General features: G+C 44.6%; 1 protein-coding gene across 5 annotated transcripts in view; it reads right to left on the bottom strand.

Annotated features, from left to right (window-relative positions):
- Window positions 1-20459, bottom strand: part of LOC144127894 (uncharacterized) — a 63794-nt gene that overhangs the window by 26259 nt on the left and 17076 nt on the right. For 2 of the 5 annotated variants that reach the window (XR_013313611.1, XM_077660866.1), the window contains exons 4-8: window positions 19457-19780; window positions 12207-12292; window positions 11559-11579; window positions 10125-10320; window positions 137-430 (exon numbers count right to left, since the gene is read on the bottom strand). Coding sequence is in view for 4 of the 5 variants with exons in the window: in XM_077660866.1 (XP_077516992.1) it covers window positions 137-430; window positions 10125-10320; window positions 11559-11579; window positions 12207-12292; window positions 19457-19780 (921 nt within the window). In the remaining variant the exon portion in view is untranslated. The remainder of the gene's footprint in view (window positions 1-136; window positions 431-10124; window positions 10321-11558; window positions 11580-12206; window positions 12293-19456; window positions 19781-20459) is intronic. The other 3 variants (XM_077660869.1, XM_077660868.1, XM_077660867.1) reach the window with 2 other exon arrangements.

Raw genomic sequence — 20459 nt, 5'->3', positions numbered from 1 at the left:
AAACGTGTACTCCACACAGTGATAATATTATCATAGAAGCTTTATTTTGCAAAAACGAAACTTCTGTTAACACATATAATTCGCCTGTCCAGTACAGAAAATAGCAGCCCTGATGCGACACAAATAGTCTACTCACCGTTAGTCCACGTACTGACAGTTGCTGTTCCAGGAGGTCCAAGTAAAAGTCTTCCCCTGGTACTTATGAATTGTGCTCGCACGTCAATACTGATAACTGAGCCAGGCTCCAGCCCGTTAACCTTCAAGGTCGTATCTTTTGTATAAATCAAGAAGCATGAGTCGACGTTTTTCGGGCAATAACGCACTCGGAATCCGTTGAAGACGCGTCGGTCCGGTTCAGGAAACACCCAGGCGAGTTCGAATGAACTTGTGTCAGTCGCTTCGACCCTGATAATTGAGGGAGACGGGAATTCTTTAAAAGTAATGGGGACCGTGGTGGGAAAAAAAAGACCAAACCATTTTAGAATACATAACAACTTGCGATAAGACCATTATATTATAGAACTGCGCAGATTAACCAAAAGCGTCAGTACAGAGAGAGAAACATCTCCGATACAATTTGAAGAATAATCAGATGTTTATACGCATTTAAACTTTTATGTCAGTTACCATAACTGGTGTTCATGTCGAAGAATTTTTATACTAGTTTTTTAAATGCGCGAAAACAGGAGAAAACACGAAAGCGGATGAAAAGACAGTGGCGCTTCGTGCTATTAACTATCGTATTTTGTCCTATTTTCACCCCTTGAGAATGAAAAATGAACCGAAATCAACTAGTCCAACACAAGGTCTTATTTTCTGCAGGAAGATTGTGTGTAAAGAGCACAGAGAAAAACGTCATTCACGTTTTTTTTTGTTTCCTAGAAAAAAGCTGTGTATATTAAAGAAAGGGAGTAAGTCTACAATACCACTAATCTCAGAAATTAAGGAGATGCGGACGGTTAATCGCGGTGTGAAGTTGACGCTTGTTGATGGCGTTACATTTAGCGACGGACCATAACTCCACTGCTTCCAGAATTCGTAGCCTACTTTTGTTGCATACAAGGCCATTTGTATCTCGGTTGCACTAGGGTGGGGTCACTTCGTATTCCTTCTCGATAGCGCTGACGCTGAGGGCGACCTACTGAGGACTGCGCTGTATCTTATGTTGTGAAGGTCCTGAGCTGCTTTAATCTATTACAGAAGCCTCTTTGCAGGAGCACTTCATGGATCCATAGGAAGTCCTCGGTGCCGTTGTCGGCTTGTCAACACACTCGTCCACCGTAATAAAACATACTAGCTCACCTATTGTTCATAAAAACTCAGTTTACCATGCTAATCTTTCGGAAGCAGATAAGCTTGCTAAATTTGTGTCGTCTTTGAAATAACAGACTCATATTGACGATGGACTTGCTGTAGCTATTTATACACTCATAAGTCATTGTCTTAGTGAGGAAGCTCTTTTTACACCCACCAGGATGGAAGACAGAACTGTAGTCGCATGTACGTCGACGGCGCTTCGTCCCTACAGTATAGAAGATGTGGTTTCTCTTAAAGAAGGCATCATTTATCTTGCTGAGACTGAGCATTGTGTTACGAAGCCTGATAATTATTCTGCAGCAGAACTACGTTATGTAGGTGAGAGCACAAAGCATGGGGAGTCAAGTTGTTCCGGGTATTCTCAGGAAAGAGACGAAATAGTTCCGGCCGGGCACATACCTCTCCTTAAGGTGTGAAAACTTCGACTGCATGTGTGATCCAACTGAGCATACTGGGCCAGTCAAGACTGTGCTGAGAGTCCTACAGTGCTCTCATGGCTCATTTCAATCGCAAATCTCGTACCACTTAGGCTATTAGGGAGCATATTTTCTGCACATTCATTCGATTGAACTCTAATGCTTATCTCGGCCGACTTTATTTCATTGCAGTTCTCCGTCGTCGGCGCATTTTGAGTGCTAAAAAGTCCATTGCTTTCTCCAGACACACTGTGGTCACGTTGGCAATTGAGAATGCGACCATGCAAAATTTCATCCGCAATGGGTGCAGTTGAATATTAATGCTTTAAACTGCGAGTGAGACTCTCTTGAAGTTATAAACCAAAAACAGTGAAAAAAACAGACTTGACGAGAGAACAAGACAACACCAGCGCTGTCAACACCAGACACCAGATCAACACCAGCGCTCGTGTTGTCTTGTTCTCTCGTCAAGTCGTTTTTTTTCGCTTTTTTCCGTTGGTAATTTCATGCCCCAAAAATCCCGACAACATGCCCTCTTGGACTCTTTTGAAACAGCATACGCCCATGCGTAATGCAGTTGGTTCACTTTAGAAGATGCTTATTCATAACGTCTCAAGGCTAACCGTTGAGTTTGATTTCACAAATTCTTGTCGTAGCAAAGCTGACGGGATTATCCTTCTCACAAATAAAAGCCTTTGAAATCTTAATAACAGTAATTTGAGAATACTGGCTTCAACACAAAAAAAAGCTACTTTAAACTGTAGCCTTCAAGTGTCTTCAAACGTTGTATGCGTAACTACAGCACATACAATTATCGTTGTTGCACCAATTGTGTCATATTCTGCGGGGCCCACTGGACAATATTTGGTTGGAGAGCGCCGGAATGTGGCTCCCCACTGAATTGCAGAGCTCTATACTGGTGCCCTGGTGAAAAGTACTAGGGATATGGACTCGTAATTCAATAAAAACTGCACCGCCCCGTTTACCGGTAGCTGTGACTCTGCTGGCAGCCAGCTTGTGGCTCACGCTGAATGCTTTTTTTGCCCTCGCGAGACTGGGACTTTTGTTTTGCTTGAGGATGAGCTTATACATGCAAAATTCTGCTGTCCGGGTTGGATCCCCGGACCAGAAATAATTTTGCTTCAATTTTGAAATGTCTACATAAGCTGTACAGCTTTTATTTGTAGCCGTATGGTAGCGCCGGGTAGCCGCGGCATTGAGTAATTGCTTCGTTATTGCAAATCTGCTCCACTTTGCTAGATTCCGCCAAAACACTGTACCAACGCTGTTCTGCGTAATTTGATGCCTGGTTTCTTTCTAATAGTTCTTGAGCACTTAGTATTTTACTTCAGTAAATACCGCGCTGAAAAAAGGAGTACGAAATATTGAATTCGAAGCTTATGTTTAGCATAAAAGACACCGATTTTACGCGGATTTGACTTGTAGAAGCTCAGACATTTTTTAAACTCTAATCTCTCCTTTTCGTGTGGTTCATATTTTACGCTACATATTTTCCCGACTCGGTAGAACCCCGAGGAGAGATTAAGATAAAAAACGGTTTACTGGTCTACCAGAAAGAGTCCCTTCGCGTTTTCAGTTTCTTCCTCTTCCAGCCTTGCGCTCCTAGATCCAGTCGTCATCTTTGGCGCCTTCTTGCATGCGGCATTTGCCCCCTCCTCAGGAAGCATCGTCTCGATGGTAAGAAAGGGAAGTAGGAGGTCAAGATCGCTCCGAGTAGTACGGCTTCATACGCACAACATGGACGACGTCGACTTGTTGCTGACGTAACTTGGATGTCGATAACCCGTCTGGTACCACCTCATACGTTACCTCGGTGAAATCATTAAATAATTATGCTTCTGTTTAGATTTCTAAAAAAAGCCTTTCTTGCACTCTGACCACTTCAGTTCATATCAGACTTGATAATTCTTTATCGGGTTTTGAGCTGAACATGACCCGCCACAGTGTCTCAGTGGTTAGAGCGCTCGGCTACTGATCGAGAGCCCGGGGTCGAACCCGGGTTTTCCTGTTCGAACCCGGCCGCGGCGGCCGCGTTTCGTTGGAGGCGAAATGCTAAGGCGCCCGTGTGCCGTGCGATGTCGGTGCACGTTAATGATCCCCAGGTGGTCGAAATTATTCCGGAGCTCTCCACTACGGTTCATTTTTCTTCCTTTCTTCTTTCACTCTCTCCTTTATCCCTTCCCTTACGGCGCGGTTCAGGTGCCCGCCTAATGTGAGATAGGTACGGCGCCATTTCCTTTCCACCAAATTCAATTTTCAATTTTCAATTTCTGAACATGGTCATCACTGTGAGAATTAAAGGTTTCTCACCTCTATGGCCAATCTTTTGAGACGCCCGAAAGTATGCATCGTCAAATAGTTTGGTTGAGACCTCGTACTGTAGAGCTCGGACTGGTTAGAGCTCGGACTGGAAAATAGTACGCGCCTGGCTCTCTCGCTGCAAACGAAGACACCGAGTAGAATGCAAGGCAAATCACTGTATGCAGGAGCAGGGGCAGTTCATATGTAAGGGGAAAATCTGCCAAGCCGGAATAATGTTTGAAATAAGGAAGTAATCAAATTCTAATTTCAGGATGCCATCCCTTTACGGACGCTCTACCCAAGAACATTAATAATTTCTTCTACGGTGAATTTTCTGTTCAAATTTTCTAGCCTTCTTTCGGAAGCAACCTTACCATATTTAGGTGAACATTGATGAGTAGTCCTTAGGTTAAGTTTCATACTTTCTTGGCAAGGTTATGTGATCATGTATTGATAGTTTTAGTTGTTGATGATTTCATATTTATTCGGGCTATACACAGGCGTTGCTCTGGTTCCAATATTATCTGTTATCTACATTATTAATGCTGTCGAAAGCCTGAACACCTTAGTATAAATTTAGCGATCTCCTGTCTATTGGATTATTCATAAAGAGTAAATTCCTTTCCTGTCAACTTATCCTCAATGATATCTTGCAATCATCGTCATATTAGCCTGATTGATGGGTAATCGTAGTAACCATAATTAACTGTGTTCCTTTGCGGCTGTAACTAACTTAAGTAATCGTACTTTTAATGCAAGCAAACCATTTCCTCGTTACATTACATTTGTAAATCAAAATAAACAGTCAGGAATAAAACCACCACAAAAATTGGACAAAATACATTGTATCTGTGTGCACTGTGATGACAAGAGCTCCATGCTGTTAAAACTCGAGGCTTACGAAGTTTACTTCAGACCTACACTTCAATATGCATTGACAGCTTGCGACTCCCGCATATAAAACAACTCTAAAAACATCATAAAATACTATCCTTAAGGGTAGATTAATTCACTATTGCTGCGCCTGCCATCAACTAATGCTGCACCTGTGAACCCGTCACCTTTTTCCACCACCTTACTTCGGGGAGAATCGTCCGGCACTGTTGCTGTCATCGATCCAGTCGACGCTTCTCCTGTGATTTATGAACCTGACGTGCATTACATCAATGCCCTTACTCCTCTCATCGAAGTTGCTGACATGACCGCACCAGATGCGTTTTCTCAATCCGTCGATGCTGCTTTACCGCCTCTCCAACGCGCCCAATTCGTTGTCTTGCTTCAACCCTTCCGCGGGTACTTCGACTCCCACCAACCAACGTTTAGGAGAGTTAACCACCATATCAAAATCACAGCGCATGGTTCCTTCCGCCAGCGCCCCTACCGCGCCTCCGCCACTACCGCCGCATAATTGATGAACAGCAGGCGAGCGACATGCTACAACACGGAGTGATCCAACCCTCTCAGAGTTCCTTGGCTTCTCCGGTGGTACTTGTAAAGAAAAGAAACGACTCTATTTGCTTCTTGTTTGACTGTCGTCGTCTAATCAAAATTTTTCGGAAGGATCTCTACCTCTTGCCTCGTAATAATGACCCGCTTGACTGCCTGCAGGGGACGGAGTGCTTTTATTCTCTGCATCTGCGCTGTGGGTACTACCAGATGCCAATGACCAAAGCTGATCGCCCGAAAACGCCTTTCATCACGCCTGACATGATCCGTATTAGGGCCTGCACTTTTTTAAATATATATCAATAATATTTTTCCTTGCGTCACTCGAAATATTGCATTAAAACTGTTTGCTGACGACTGCGTTGTGTGCAATATTGTTCGCTCTGAAGATAACCAACTTAATCTGAACTTAACACTGCTTAACATTGCTTTCTAGTATGACAATTGGGGTAAGAAAATAAATGTCAAAAAACATCATCAATTAGCATAACGAGGAAAAAGAATCCTATTTACTTTACTTATCTCTTATCAGGATCTGTTGTGATGTGTAATAATTATTCAGGATACCTGGGCCTGAGATTCACTGAAAAATTGTCTTGGGAATCACAGATAGACATCTGTGCAAAAGCACACTGACAACTTGGATTCACCCGATGACAGTTGTCAGCTTCACCCTTGCATGTTAAGCTTAACGCCTACAAGACCCTATTAAGACCCATTCTTGAGTACAGGGCGATAGTTTGAAGCCCCGGTCAGTCTTACCTGAAAAAAGAAAAATAATTAAATACCTAGCCGCCTGTTTCGTTTACTGTCGTTACCCACAATACAATAGCGTGACACTTCTGGGAAAAAGGGCGGGCATCTGGACGTTAGACTGCTGACGACAGATTGGAGCACAAAATTTCTTTTTATGCTTAATTTCGATAAAGTTAGCATAGATAAAGACGCCTCTAAAGGATTCAATCATGATACGTCGATAAGACCGCTGGCTTCAAGGAATGACGTAAAGTTTTCATTGTTTCCTCGTGCCATAGAATTACGTAATAACCTGCCCCACCAGTTTATGAATGATCTGTCACTTGATGCTTTTAGAAATGTTGAATATTTCTTCTAAAAAGCCACTTTTGTGAAATAATATTGCTCGCCGCTACTTTCTTTTATAATTACTTGTTCATGAGTGTCCTTGACTGAGCAACAGCTGTGCACTCTACTGATGGGATGATTCACATGTTCTTTGTTTCCTTGATTCATGTTTCGGAACGCCTTGACTTTTTGTATGTATTGTTACATCATTCCACTCCTGCCAGAGCTTAGAAAAGGCTCAGAATATAGTGAAATAGATAAATAAAAATCTCATGCCCACTGGTCTGAGCAACGCTCCTTCCACTATTGAGCAAATCATTGACAACATACTCCGCGGGCTGAAATGACAGTCTTGCCTCTGCTACATGGACGATGCTGTCATCTACTCGTCGGACTTTCCGTCTCATATTCATTGCTTCGAGGGTGTTCTTCCATGTCTCAATGGTTCTAGCCTGTAGCTCAACTTAAAGAAGTGTCGCTTTGGCGCTCGCCAGCTGACTATCATTGTCCACATCGCGTGCAAACACGGTGTCCTCCCGGACCCTGCTAAGAACCCCGACTGATGCTCCGTAGCCCGCATCCCTGAAAGAGCTCAGAAGCTACATTGGCCCTATTTCGTACTTTCGCCGCTTCTTCAGAATTTTTCCTGCTATTATCGCCTCCTTGAAAACTTCTCGCCAGCAGCCACGACTTGTCATAACGGTCTCCTGCGTGCGAAGACGCCTTTACAACGCCACGTTGTCTTCTCACTTCTCCTTCGACCTTGCGTCATTTCGACCCTTCTACACCGACAGAACTCCACACGAACACCCTATTGCTCTGGGTAACCGTTTTTGCTCAGCGGAAACCTGGTTTCTGTTAGTACGTCATTGCTTACGCCAGCCGTACGCTCACAAAAGCATACTTATTACTCAGTCACGCAAAAAGAATGCTAGCAAATAATTCGGCAATCAAAAAATTTCTCCGTTACTTATACGGGCGCCCGTTCGATGCCATCACATGTCACGATGTTCGTTGCTAGCAGTCTTCTCTCAAAGATATGTCGAGCCGTCTCGCTCGTTGAGCTCTCCGTTTACAAGATTACGATAGTCGGGTCATCTATCGCTCCAGTCGTAGGCACTCAGATGCCCACGCCCTCTAGCGTTCCACTGTACCCTCTGATCCTGACCCTCCATTTTTCTCTAGCCTCATACCCTCTTCCCTTGACACCACTGATATGGCTTCTGAACAGCGAAACCATTCTAGGGTTGCTTGTGTTCCGGATTACTTAGCCAACCGTTCATCGCGGCCCCCTTCTAAGGCTCTCCGTCGTGAACCCCATCACATTGTCCTGCGTGACGACTTGCTGTAGCGTGAGAACTACCCAGAAAATGGTCGCAAATGCCTCTTCGGAATTCCACGGCAGCTCTGCTCCGTGATTTGTGCCAGTTATCACGACGAACCGCAATGCGCCCATGCTAGCCTGCTGTTTTACCCACCTGTGTCTTCGGTACTACTGGCGTGGCATGTATTGTTTTGTTCGCCGGTACGTCCGATCTTGTCTCGAACGTCACCGTCGCAGGAACCTATAAACGCGTTTACCTACTCCCCTGCAGCTTTAACCTTGTCAAGCCTGCCAATTTGACCGCGTTGGGATTGATCTTAATGGCCCTCTTCTCACCTCTTCGGCAGGGAACAACTGGATCATTGCCGCCATTGATCATCTCACGCGCTATGCGTAAACTGGCCCACTAACAGCTGTGATGGCATATGACGTCACCTGTTAGGAATTTCTCACGGTTCGTGGTAGCGTGTTCATGTGCGGCGTCGTGGAAATCCTTCTTAGTTAGTGTCATATCATTCACCGCATAACGTTTCCGTAGCACGGCGGCCGAGTGGCATGACCGAGCGGTTTAACCGGACCCTCGGCGACATGATGGCGAAGTACATTTCTTTCTATCATCCATATTTAGCACATGTTTTAACCTTCGTTACCTACGCTTACAACCTGCAAATCAAGCAACTACTGGTTTCTCCCTGTATTTTCTTCTTCATGGCCGGGAGCTTTCCTACTTTATCGACACCATACTCCCTTACCGCCCAGATGCCTCCGAATTTACAACCGACCGCTACGCATGCCGAAGAATGCCGGAAACTCGTCCGTTCTTTCACATCTCACGACCAGCGCCACCAGAAAAGAACCCGCGCCGCTTCTATCTGTCTGCCATCTTCTGATCTTCTGGACTCCTTGGTTTCGATTTCGGTGCCCTCTTCCAGTCCTGGGAGTCTACCAAACTGCTGAGTAAATACCAGGGCCCCTATCGCGTTCTTCAACAAACTTATCCGGTCAATTATCTCGACCAGGCCCTCACGCCTTCGCCTGATAGCGGTCGCCGCGGCCGTGAAATTGTCCGAGTAGACCGCCTGCAACCCTACTAACACCCTGCTGTCGTATCGTTTCCTTAGGCCGCCAGCATCTCGCCTTTCACTCCGGGGGTATTGTAAGCAAGACAGGTGACGCTTGTCGCAGCGGCGGCCAGAGCCGACGGCCGAGGAAGAGCATTACGAAGACGAACCTGACGAAGCTTGTGTTTGCGCTGACGAACGCTGGTTTAGAGAGCCACAGCGTTTTCGTAAAGATTGTGGCTGTTCACATTATGTGTGGGATTTTCATCTTTACATGGCATAATTAATTGCAAAGAAAAAAATTGGTAGATAATTACTGGAGAAGAAAAACGCACTGACGAACAGTTCTGACATGAACAAGGTAAGGTCGCCCCAGGTTTCAGAATACAAGTAACTGTTTACACCCAAGCTAAGATGGCAGAAAAAAATGACTATACTGCAGCCAGAGCACAGAACGATTCTGGATTTTTATGCCTAAATGGTGACAATTTGTTCCTTTCACTACACAAAATTCATTCGACAAAATTGGAACTCTTAAGGCAGCCTGAGGCGAGATCTTGCAGTCCTCAATTCAACTGATACAGAAACTTCAGTCAGAGCTTTTAAAAGAAGTAATGCATTAGGAGTGCATATAAACGCACAGATTTCTGTTGCTAATAATCCGATTTCAACTTGGTTGTCCTGGTATCCTCGGAACTGATAAAGAGGAATATTTACCTAGCTGAGTATATCTCAGAAAACCTACAACGTACTTTAAAGGTGCCGCACTTCAGAGTAAGACAGATGAGCTTCAATATTTTATTTAGAATAATGCGCTAGAGAAAATATTCTGAACAGTCCTTCTAATATGTTCAATGTCTTTTGGCAATGCTGATATGTGTTTCCATAATTCGAATCGCCCTGCTGACGTCTAAAAGTTTTGTTGTTCAATGTCCTTTTCATGGAAACTGTTTATGCGGTTACAGACTCCAAGTCAGCAAGGTTACTGGGTTTGTGTAGACCCATCGACCCATAATCTATGTTGGGGTTTTGGCTGAATTAATACACAAATTAGATTCGGTGTAAGCTGGCCAAACACTTCTTGCTTCAATGCAAGAGATAGGGTTAGCCAGGCGCATTACTTTATGTGGGGAAGGATGAAATTTTCATACTTACGTTCGGGTAGTGTGCTGAACGTTGTGTTCAATGCACCACTGCAGTTTTCAGCGATGCAACCTTCGAGGCGCACCATATAGAACTTCCAAGGCTGTAATTCCGTGATAATGGCGCTGTATCTTGAAGTCACCTTCCCTGTTCCTTCAAAAACCCGAGTTGTGTAGGCACGCCAGTTTTCTTCGCCCTGAAAAGAAGCCTAGAAGTGCTGAGTATACATACGAAGTGGAATTTCTGTCAAACGAGACAGAAAAGAGATTAAACTAATTCTTGCAATAACTATGCTACTAAAATATATTTTAACTACGCACATCGGCGTTCTGGTATGAGGGAGTCGTCAGTACACGCTAAAGTATCTTCCTCACTCGGAACAGCGATTTGCTCGGGTTGATTTTACCACATGCCATGTCAAGGCTCGAGTTTGAATCCTCGGAAAGTTCTGCGCTATACGTAACCTGGTTCACAACGTGGGGCAAACACAAACAATTCGTAATAACTTCAGTACGCAATTTATTGTTCTCATAAGTGCACGTGGTCTAAGAGCCTGATAAATTTAGAAACAATAGGTGGAACGTAATCCAGACTGCCAGATCGCACCCCACAAGATCCGCAACTAGCTTGTGCCACAAATACAGTACCCGAGAGACAATAAAGAAACGTAGTAGTTTGTTTTTGGCCTTGAGAATGAAGTCTCACCCTTCATGAGCACCATCTACCATCCATCTTCCTACCGCACCCTCCGTCAACCTCGTTTAAACTACCCACTGTAGCCTACCCTCGCCGTCTAGAAGCGGCATGCACCACCCACCCACCCAGCTTTGCCCTCCAAAAGCGCTACCTACCGTCAACCTACCTCTCTTCACACTCCACAATTCCGCTGTCGACTAGAAGGCCAGGCAGCAGTATTCCTTACAGCGAAAACATCGAATTAAACATAGGGGGTAAATCCAACTGTTCCCGGGACATCTGATTATCCTGTAGACTTGCTAAAGAGTATCTTCAGTAAATGCGTCTAATTTTTGTTGGGGTGTACACTCAGCCGCAACGTTGCCGATGAAAGGATTTTTTTCTGTAAAACAATGCCTGGAAAAGGTTCTCATCGACACAGCGTGGTTCAATGTAACGCCCACTTCCGATGAACTGCTCGTAAGCACCCTCTTAAGCGTAACCTTTATATCTGATTTTTATTCAGTATAGAGACAAGATACTGTCAAGCTATCTCGGCACACAAAAGACCTCATTGAAACGCGGAAGCATGAAAGCAATTAAACCCATAGAGAAATTACAATTAGCGAAACAGAAGCTAAGGAATGTTGCGTTTGTGCGTAACCCTCTTCATCTAACCTTGCCGTGAGCCTGTTGATAACAGCCTCTCTAGCAATAATTGGTTTTTGGTTGCCTAACACAAAAGTAAAGAAACAATTTTGCTGCACTCACTTCGTCAATAAAGACTGTCACCTGAAAAAAATGAAAAGTTTAGATTATCTTCAGATTGCTGCTGTTGTATTTTTCTTTTATAATTGTCCACCGACACTGATCAGTAAATACAGTCATCTCACATACAGTGGAATTCTTAGTAGAGAATTCTTGACGTACACTGTGCTAAGCAACCGCAGACTGGGCTAAAAATCAGCACATCATGCATGCAACGCTTCAGTAGAATAAAGTCGAATATGCCCATGTGCATTGGGAAAAACAGTGCACAGACGGTGGCCCTGTTCTATGATTTCACAAGTGATCTCGCTGATGATCGCATAAGGCTGAAGAAACTAGCTTATTGGTAATCGACTTCTCACACAGAAACATCCCCAACGTTTTAGCTCGTTTTGTCAGATCAGTTTTTTTTTTTTGACAAACTCATTTCGCCTGTGGCTGAATTCCCGAGCGCCGACGAGTGAGAGAAAATGAAGGCAATTAAGTTTTTTCCCCTTTTGCCAGGACACTATGAAGCAGCTGCCACATCTCCCCGACAGCAGTTATTTAAGGGAGCTTGTGGAAAGCCTCAGTGCAACAGAAATAAACTTTCCGAAATTTTTTTAGCAGCAAAACATCGGAAGCGGTGTAAGCGTCACGTGTGAAAATTACCTTGAAAATGTCCGCTCGCTCTGAAGAACGCCAGGAAACGACTGCTCTGGAATAGTCTATTGCAGTAGCTGATAGTTCGTAAGAATCTGTAACAAGAGGGATTGAATAATGAGGTGTTAAATCAATTTTTTTCCGGAATTAGAAGACTACATATTTCGTTATTATGACCAATATTACTCTGATACGCATCGGCAATATAGCATGCAGCTCAACAAAGCTTGACTGACGACATTGAATTTATACGTAACAGATTCACTCTTTTCATTAGCTCCAGCTATCGTCATACAGCCAGCGCTTTATTAATGAAATCGAATTTTAGGTTACCAGATTTACATCTCTGTAGGAAAACTTCTCTCCGGTCCCAGTTTCATAAAACTTTCTTTCTTAAACCATAATTAAACAGCGAAGTTCTTGTCCAGCCTTCGTACGTATCATCTCTCATTGACTACCGGTTTAAGGGCGTCATTCCCTGCTGCCGTAACAATGTTGTCTCCTACTCATCTTTGCCAAAATCATGCACTGAGTGCAACCCCCTTCCACCGCTACTCTCTCATTTGTGGATGCATCATCGTTCAAATCGGCACTGATCGACCACCTTTTTTTAATAGTACTAATATTACTTGTGTTTTTCTTTCTTTTTTGCACCACCCCTGTCTGTACCACCTGTTTGGCCATGACTCTATTGAAATAAATAAATAAATTATGATTGCAAACTAAACCAAATGCTTGGTTTGTTCTTTCGAGTTTCATGTCATGACAAAATTAATTCTCCCAGCTTTTCAGATGGTTTCTTTGGATCTTTTGGTTTTTATTACATCAAAAGCACCTTGATAGAGATAAAAATTGTCTGACGTCATGTGTACCGGTTCCGCAGATATGGAATTGAAGTTTTTTGTTTGTTCTTATACCGGCTTAAAAAACCTCGTCTCCTCTATACTAAAATTTTTTTCACTTTGCAGGGCCTAACGTCCAAAAGCGACTCAGGCGATAGGGAGGCTATATTAAAATTCGTACCCAGGATCCACAAAATTTTAAAGTTACTGCATGATTTAGTGACTATAGCTTAAAAATCTTCAACTTCTTTGCTTTCCCTCAATGTTCATAGCGACTGTGTTGGTCCGCAGCTTTTTTAGCAGCGTCTAGTACGTCAATGATATACCCTCACCTAAGCTGCCAAATAACGGTTGCTTGGCGGGAGCGCCGACTACACTGGCAAGAGTGGATCAATTTTGCTTTATCTAAGAAAGCTTTGCAAGTCATCTGGTAGGTGGCGCTCGAATTTGGCAGTGGCGCTAGCAGAACGCTCCCTCCGTGCCGCCCCTGATGCGGTTCCGAGGTCCTTGCTTTCTCCCTCATATTCTGCAGGCGCTGCGGTTGCCTTCTCCTTCAGGGCTATTCGTGGCGCTCCACTGCCGCACCGCCTGCGTCTGCTGCGCTGCTGAGCGCCGCAGTATTAACGCGATAGCCTTAATGAGGTCGTGTCGCAGTAAATTGAACGTCGTCGCCGTTGACCATAAGCAAAATTGGAGGTAGTTTTGCTCTGGTTAAACCCAGTGCGACGCGATAGCTACATTTGGCCGAGTGGTACTTGCTCAGTTGAATTGCAAAGTCAGTCTTTCGCCACTCCGTTTCGCTGGGCGTTCCTTCTTCACTTTCGTCCTACTTGACACGGCGCATGCGCACAGCTGTTGCAGCTGAGTTTCGCCGACTCGCCGCGCCGCCAGCAGCAGCAGCTGCTCTGCATCACGTGGCTGGTCAAGTGACCAACCACGTAACGAACCAGGTGATCAACCACGGCGTCGCGCCGCCGGCAGCTGCTCTGCAGCGTGACCATCCAGGTGACATCGTGGCGGCGCCGCCATGCTCAAGGCTCGAAATGCTACCGTAATGTAGCTATCGCTACAACATTTCTAGAAAATACCCAGAAAAGCCAACTAGGATGCAGGTGGACTGCCTTGGCGTTACCACAACCTACCCACCAGTTTGTGAGCAAACAGCGAACAGTGTCAGGTAAATGAATGCTTGGTTGCGAGAGGCTGCTCGGGAAGAGCAACCTGAGTCGCGCAAGTTTCCTTCCAGGCCTCCACTAGTGAATGCAAACTGGGGATCCTACCATCGTGCGGTCACTACATCTTGGTTTCCCGAGCACTATATGGTGCGAGAATGCGCGCGCAATGTTAAGTCAATTTCATTTTTAGTTTCGCCATTTTCAGTCTGCCACTTCCACTAACAGATTCCGGTTTGTGGAAGAAGGTACTCATGACTCTAAGTACGATACTAATAACTTCCCCTTGCTTATCCTAAAACCGTTGTCACAGTCACCCTTTCCCTTGTCTGCTGCCATATATCTTCCCATTTCTCTCATTATATTACTACAAAATAATTTCAGTAGCTTGGGGTGGTCTTCTGTAAGCCGGACGTAGCTATGGTTTCCTTGTATTTTATAATAAAGACAGGAAGGAGGCTATAGAATACTGCCCTCATTAGCTCGCGAATACTCTCTGTTTACTTGAGGTATTGAGGCTAGTGTTTGAATTACCAAGTTGCGATTCTGCATATCCAGAAGACGAAAATGGCAATGCTTCACATCAACTGATCTAACTGCTCACGTCAGGTTTCTATGCTTCTTAGACCCGTTGAGAATTTTCAGTCGAGGTGGTGTCTGATCATCTATGTGAGCGACACTTTAGGAAGAGATGGTGGTCAGGGTTGTCATAGTCATGCTTTCCGCAGGAGCTCTTGCCATCTCTTTCCCGGTAAGGAGAATTTTATGAAGCATGAGCTTTTTGCTCATCACGGCTGATGGGTGTTTGTCATGAAAAAGCCTTTTTAGCTATCATTACATGCATAACAAAACTTAGGTGCTTTCGCACTCTTGAACGTCGCCCTGGATGCATTTTAAAAGCTAGAAGCACTTAAAGAATTGCGCACCATTTGCGATGAAGCGTTTACATATTCTTATGCAAAAGTAGCGATGGCGTAGAGGTAGAACATCCGCCTCACGTGCAAGACGACCGGGGTTCAAATCCTGGTGCCGCGCAATTCTCCACCGGGTTTTAAAAAAAATCCGCGTGTCGATGGAATTGCATTACCAGGCCTGGAGTGCGGCCTGATCTCGGTGACCAAAACCGACAACGCACTCCCTCACCAGAGCAGGATTTGGCCACCCTGGTGTAGTACTTGGCCACAACCTTCTATGAATAAACCAATTAACCCTCGGCCCTCAGTCCCCAGCGGCTGCAGAGCAACTGACCACGGCGGCGGTCAGACCTGTGACGCAGCGGAGGGTGCTAAGAATCTCTGGCTCCGGACAGGCCGCCATTGGAATCTGAACCTGGCAACGTTTAACGCTAGAACTTTAGCTAGTGAGGCTAGCCTAGCAGTGCTGTTTGAGGAAATAGCGGGAATTAAATGGGATGTGATAGGGCTTAGCGAAGTTAGGAGGACAGGTGAGGCGTATACAGCACTAAAGGACGGACACATACTGTGCTATCACGGGTTAGAGGATAGACGAGAACTAGGTGTGGGTTTCCTCATTAATAAGGATATAGCTGGCAACGTAGAGGAGTTCTACAGTATTAACGAGAAGGTAGCAGCTATAGTAATTAGGCTGAATAGGAGGTACAAGCTGTAAGTGGTGCAGGCCTACGCACCCACATCCAGCCATGATGACCAGACCGTTGAAAGCTTCTATGAGGACGTAGAATCAGCAATGAATAAAGTAAAATCGCAGTACACTGTACTGATGGGCGACTTCAATGCGAAGGTGGGCAAGAAGCAGGCTGACGACTACGCGGTAGGTGACTATGGGATAGGCTCTAGAAATAGCAGGGGAGAGTTATTAGTCGAATTCGCGGATAGAAATAATTTACGGATCATGAATACCTTCTTCCGCAAACGAGAAAACAGGAAGTGGACCTGGAAGAGCCCCAATGGTGAGATTAAAAATGAAATCGACTTCATACTATGCGCTAAACCTGGCATCATTCAGGATGTGGCCGTCCTCGGAAGGGTGCGTTGCAGCGACCATGGAATGGTAAGGTCTAGAATTAGCTTAGACTTGAAGAGGGAACGGAAGAAGCTAGCGAAGAAGAAGACTATTAACGAGTTAGCCATAAGAGGGAAAGCACAGGAGTTTTAGGATAGCGCTGCAAAACAGATATTCGGCTTTAACTGAGGAAGATGATCTTGATGTTCATTCAATGCACGATAACCTGACATCAATAATTACGGAGTGCGCAGTAGAAGTGGGCGGTAGGACAGTTCGAAAAGATACCGGGAAGCTATCTCAGGTGACGAAAGATATGATTAAGAAGCGCCAAAACATGAAGGCATCTAACACTACCGATAGAATAGAGCTAACGGAGCTATCAAAGTTAATAAATAAGCGCAAGGTAGCCGACATAAGGAAGTTTAATATGGAGAGAATCGAGCATGCTATAAAAAACGGAGGTAGCCTAAAAACAGTGAAGAGGAAACTAGGCATAGGTAAAAACCAGATGTATGCATTAAGAGACAAGCAGGGCAATGTCATTAGCAATATGGATAAGATAGTTAACGTAGCCGAAGAGTTCTACACAGACCTGTACAGTAGCCAATGTAATCAGAGCGCTAATGAGAAAGACAGCAGTGCACAGCAATGCGTCATCCCGCCAGTAACGAAAGATGAAGTAAAGAAAGCCTTAGAAGCAATGAAAAGGGGAAAAGCAGCTGGGGAGGATCAGGTAACAGCAGATCTGTTGAAGGATGGAGGGGACATCGTGCTAGAAAAACTAGCCACCCTCTATACGCAATGCCTTATGACCTCGACTGTACCAGAAGCTTGGAAGAATGCAAACATTATCTTAATTCGTAAGAAGGGAGACGCCAAGGACTTGAAAAATTACAGGCCGATCAGCTTACTATCCGTTGCCTACAAAGTATTTACTAAGGTACTCGCTAATAGAGTCAGGGCAACGTTAGACTTTAATCAACCAAATGATCAGGCAGGCTTTCGTAAAGGATATTCCACAATAGATCATATTCACACTATCAATCAGGTGATAGAGAAATGCGCAGAATATAACCAACCTCTCTATATAGCTTTCATTGATTACGAGAAAGCATTCGACTCAGTGGAAACCTCAGCAGTCATACAGGCATTGCGTAATCAGCGGGTAGAAGAGCCTTATGTCAAAATACTGGGAGATATATTTAGAAACTGCACAGCTACTATAGTCCTCCATAAAGTCAGTAATAAAATTACAATAAGGAAGGGCGTCAGGCAAGGAGACACGATCTCGCCAATGCTGTTCACCGCATGTTTGCAGGAGGTATTTCGAGGCCTGAATTGGGTACAGTTGGGAATAAGAATAAATGGAGAATACCTAAATAATCTGCGATTTGCTGATGACATTGCCTTGCTCAGTCACTCAGGAGGTGAACTGCAAATCATGATCAACGAGTTAGACAGGCAGAGCAGATCGATGGGTCTAAAAATGAACATGCAGAAAACCAAGGTAATGTTCAACAGCCTAGCAAGGGAACAACAGTTCACAATTGGCAGCGAGAGCCTAGAAATTGTGCCGGAATACGTCTACTTAGGGCAGGTAGTGACAGCTGATCCGGATCATGAGAGGGAGATAACTAGAAGGATAAGAATGGGGTGGAGCGCATATGCAAAATTCTCGCAGATCATGAGTGGCAGTTTACCAATTTCCCTCAAGAGGAAAGTGTACAACAGCATAATCTTACCGGTACTCACCTACGGGGCAGAAACGTGGAGGCTAACGAAAAGAGTTCAGCTTAAGTTGTGGACAACGCAGCGAGCCATGGAAAGAAAAATGATAGGTGTAACGTTAAGAGATCGGAAGCGGGCAGAGTGGGTGAGGGAACTAACACGGGTTAATGACATCCTAGTCGAAATCAAGAGCAAGAAATGGGCTTGGGCAGGGCATGTAATGCGAAGGCAAGATAACCGCGGGTCTTTAAGGGTAACGGAGTGGGTTCCAAGAGAAAGTAAGCGTAGCAGGGGGCGGCAGAAGGTTAGGTGGGCGGATGAGATTAAGAAGTTTGCAGGCAAAGGGTGGATGCAGCTGGCAAAGGATAAGGTTAATTGGCGAGACATGGGAGAGGTCTTTGCCCTGCAGGGGGTGTAGTAAGGCTGATGATGATGATGATGATGATGATGATGATGCAAAAGTAGGCTAGAAGAGAAATCAGGGTAGAAAGAGAAATCAGATTTTTTTATATTTCTCTTATAGCAGCAACAAATGATGCTAATGGCTTTGAAATATTTAATAATAATAATAATAATTGGTTTTTTGGGGAAAGAAAATGGCGCAGTATCTGTCTCATATATCGTTGGACACCTGAACCGCGCCGTAAGGGAAGGGATAAAGGAGGGAGTGAAAGCAGAAAGGAAAGAAGAGGTGCCGCAGTGGAGGGCTCCGGAATAATTTCGACCACCTGGGGATCTTTAACGTGCACTGACATTGCACAGCACACGGGCGCCTTAGCGTTTTTCCTCCATAAAAACGCAGCCGCCGCGGTCGGGTTCGAACCCGGGAACTCCGGATCAGTAGTCGAGCGCCCTAACCACTGAGCCACCGCGGCGGGTTTGAAATATTTTGTCTAACCTGCACTTCAGCATATCTTTTGCGACAACGACATAGTAAGGAAACATTTTAAAAATCTAAAAGATGTCATAGAAATCAGTGGCAGCTGTTTATAATTTGTATAGTTTCCTCAGAACGATGAAATATTTGTCTAGTAAGCTCATGTTCATAAAAAGAATTTGGACGCCCCATTTTATCTGATACCCCACAAAAGTGAAGACATCTTGAATCTCGCTAAGGTAGTGAAACATGTATACGAAACATTGTAGAGACGCGAAACGTGTTATGAATTGATGTTTTAATCTAATTTAAAAATAGCTAACTTTACGCTGTGCTCATTTTTGTGCTGGTTTTTTTCTGAAATTTTCCTTCGACACGTCGTATGTTCTTGTATAAAAGATACTACAAAGGTTTATTTTTAGTATAAGACGTGTTACCTTTTCTCGGTTGTGGCTTTTAGGAAATCTCGTCTTTTTGTGAAGAAATAAAAAATAAAACTGGAAAAGGTAGGCAGTAAATCTTCATATCACTTGTTTACACTGCAAGCGGCGGTGGGATACAGCTTTTCTACACGCATTGCCAGGTATCGCTGATATCTTCAAAGCGAAATGTTGACTCGCATTTCGTGCATACATAGCAGCTGTCATGACTCACCCAATGGCACACTAGCGTTTAGCTGAACTTCTGGGCCCCGTAGGGTTTGTTCGGAGTCGCCCGAACCCACTGCGCTCACGAACAGATGGTAGTCGATGCCTCCTTTTAGAGGAAGGGTTGCGTTCAGCACGTTTTCTTCAGGCGACCAGTCTGCTGGCAGCCCAATGTCCAGCTCTCCACGTGGCCCCTGGCTCTCGGTGGTTGCCTGCCAGCGCACGTGGAATCCGGCTGGGTTGCTGTTCCAAGCCGAAGGGCCGACGATGCTCAGCAACAGGTTTCGTTCTTGTGAGGCGAGCACCGACACCAGTCCGGGCAATTCAGGCTCTGAGAAAAGTAGCCAAAAAGCATGGCTGCTGACCCACCGTATATACACTCAAGCGACTATTGGTGTTGGCTTCCCAATCGGGAAAGGGTTGTGCCCGGATTAGGAAATCATGACTGAAGGCATCAAGAATGACGCTGAGTCTAATCTAAGCAACTAAGGGTGAAGAAAACCAACTGTAACCTAATCCAAGAAATGCATTCAAAATTGTTTTTTTTTATTTCTCGTGTTGATGAATTTGAAATTAATAGTGTCATAATTTAATGCCTCTAAGATAATCGAGAATAATACAAAACAGAACAAGAGCCTCATGCTGCCAGTGGGCTCGAGCCCACATCACCCGTATGGTGAGTGCGCTGCTCTACCAAATGAGTTATAGCGGTGGCTTGCCAATCAGTTACTTTCAGGAACGTTTAGGTTATGCATCGCCTAAACTTAAAAGGGTTAACCAGCGGCAGTGTCATGCAAGCGGCTGGCGTTGAACGTCAAGTATTGGCCAGACTATCACTTGGAACATAAACGGTTAGGGCGGAAACTGGGAAAGAATGAAAATATCACTAGTATGACAACACCACTTAGAGAACAGAGGTTCTCGTTGAACTATTAAGCAGACAAGGGTTGGGAGATAAAAAGAGTCACCAATACCAACAAAGGCATTAGAGAAATTGTGCTTTTTTGTTA

This window comes from Amblyomma americanum, chromosome 4 (genome assembly GCF_052857255.1).
Source record: "Amblyomma americanum isolate KBUSLIRL-KWMA chromosome 4, ASM5285725v1, whole genome shotgun sequence".
Classification (NCBI taxonomy): domain Eukaryota; kingdom Metazoa; phylum Arthropoda; class Arachnida; order Ixodida; family Ixodidae; genus Amblyomma; species Amblyomma americanum.
This window is presented reverse-complemented; position numbering and strand designations above follow the sequence as displayed.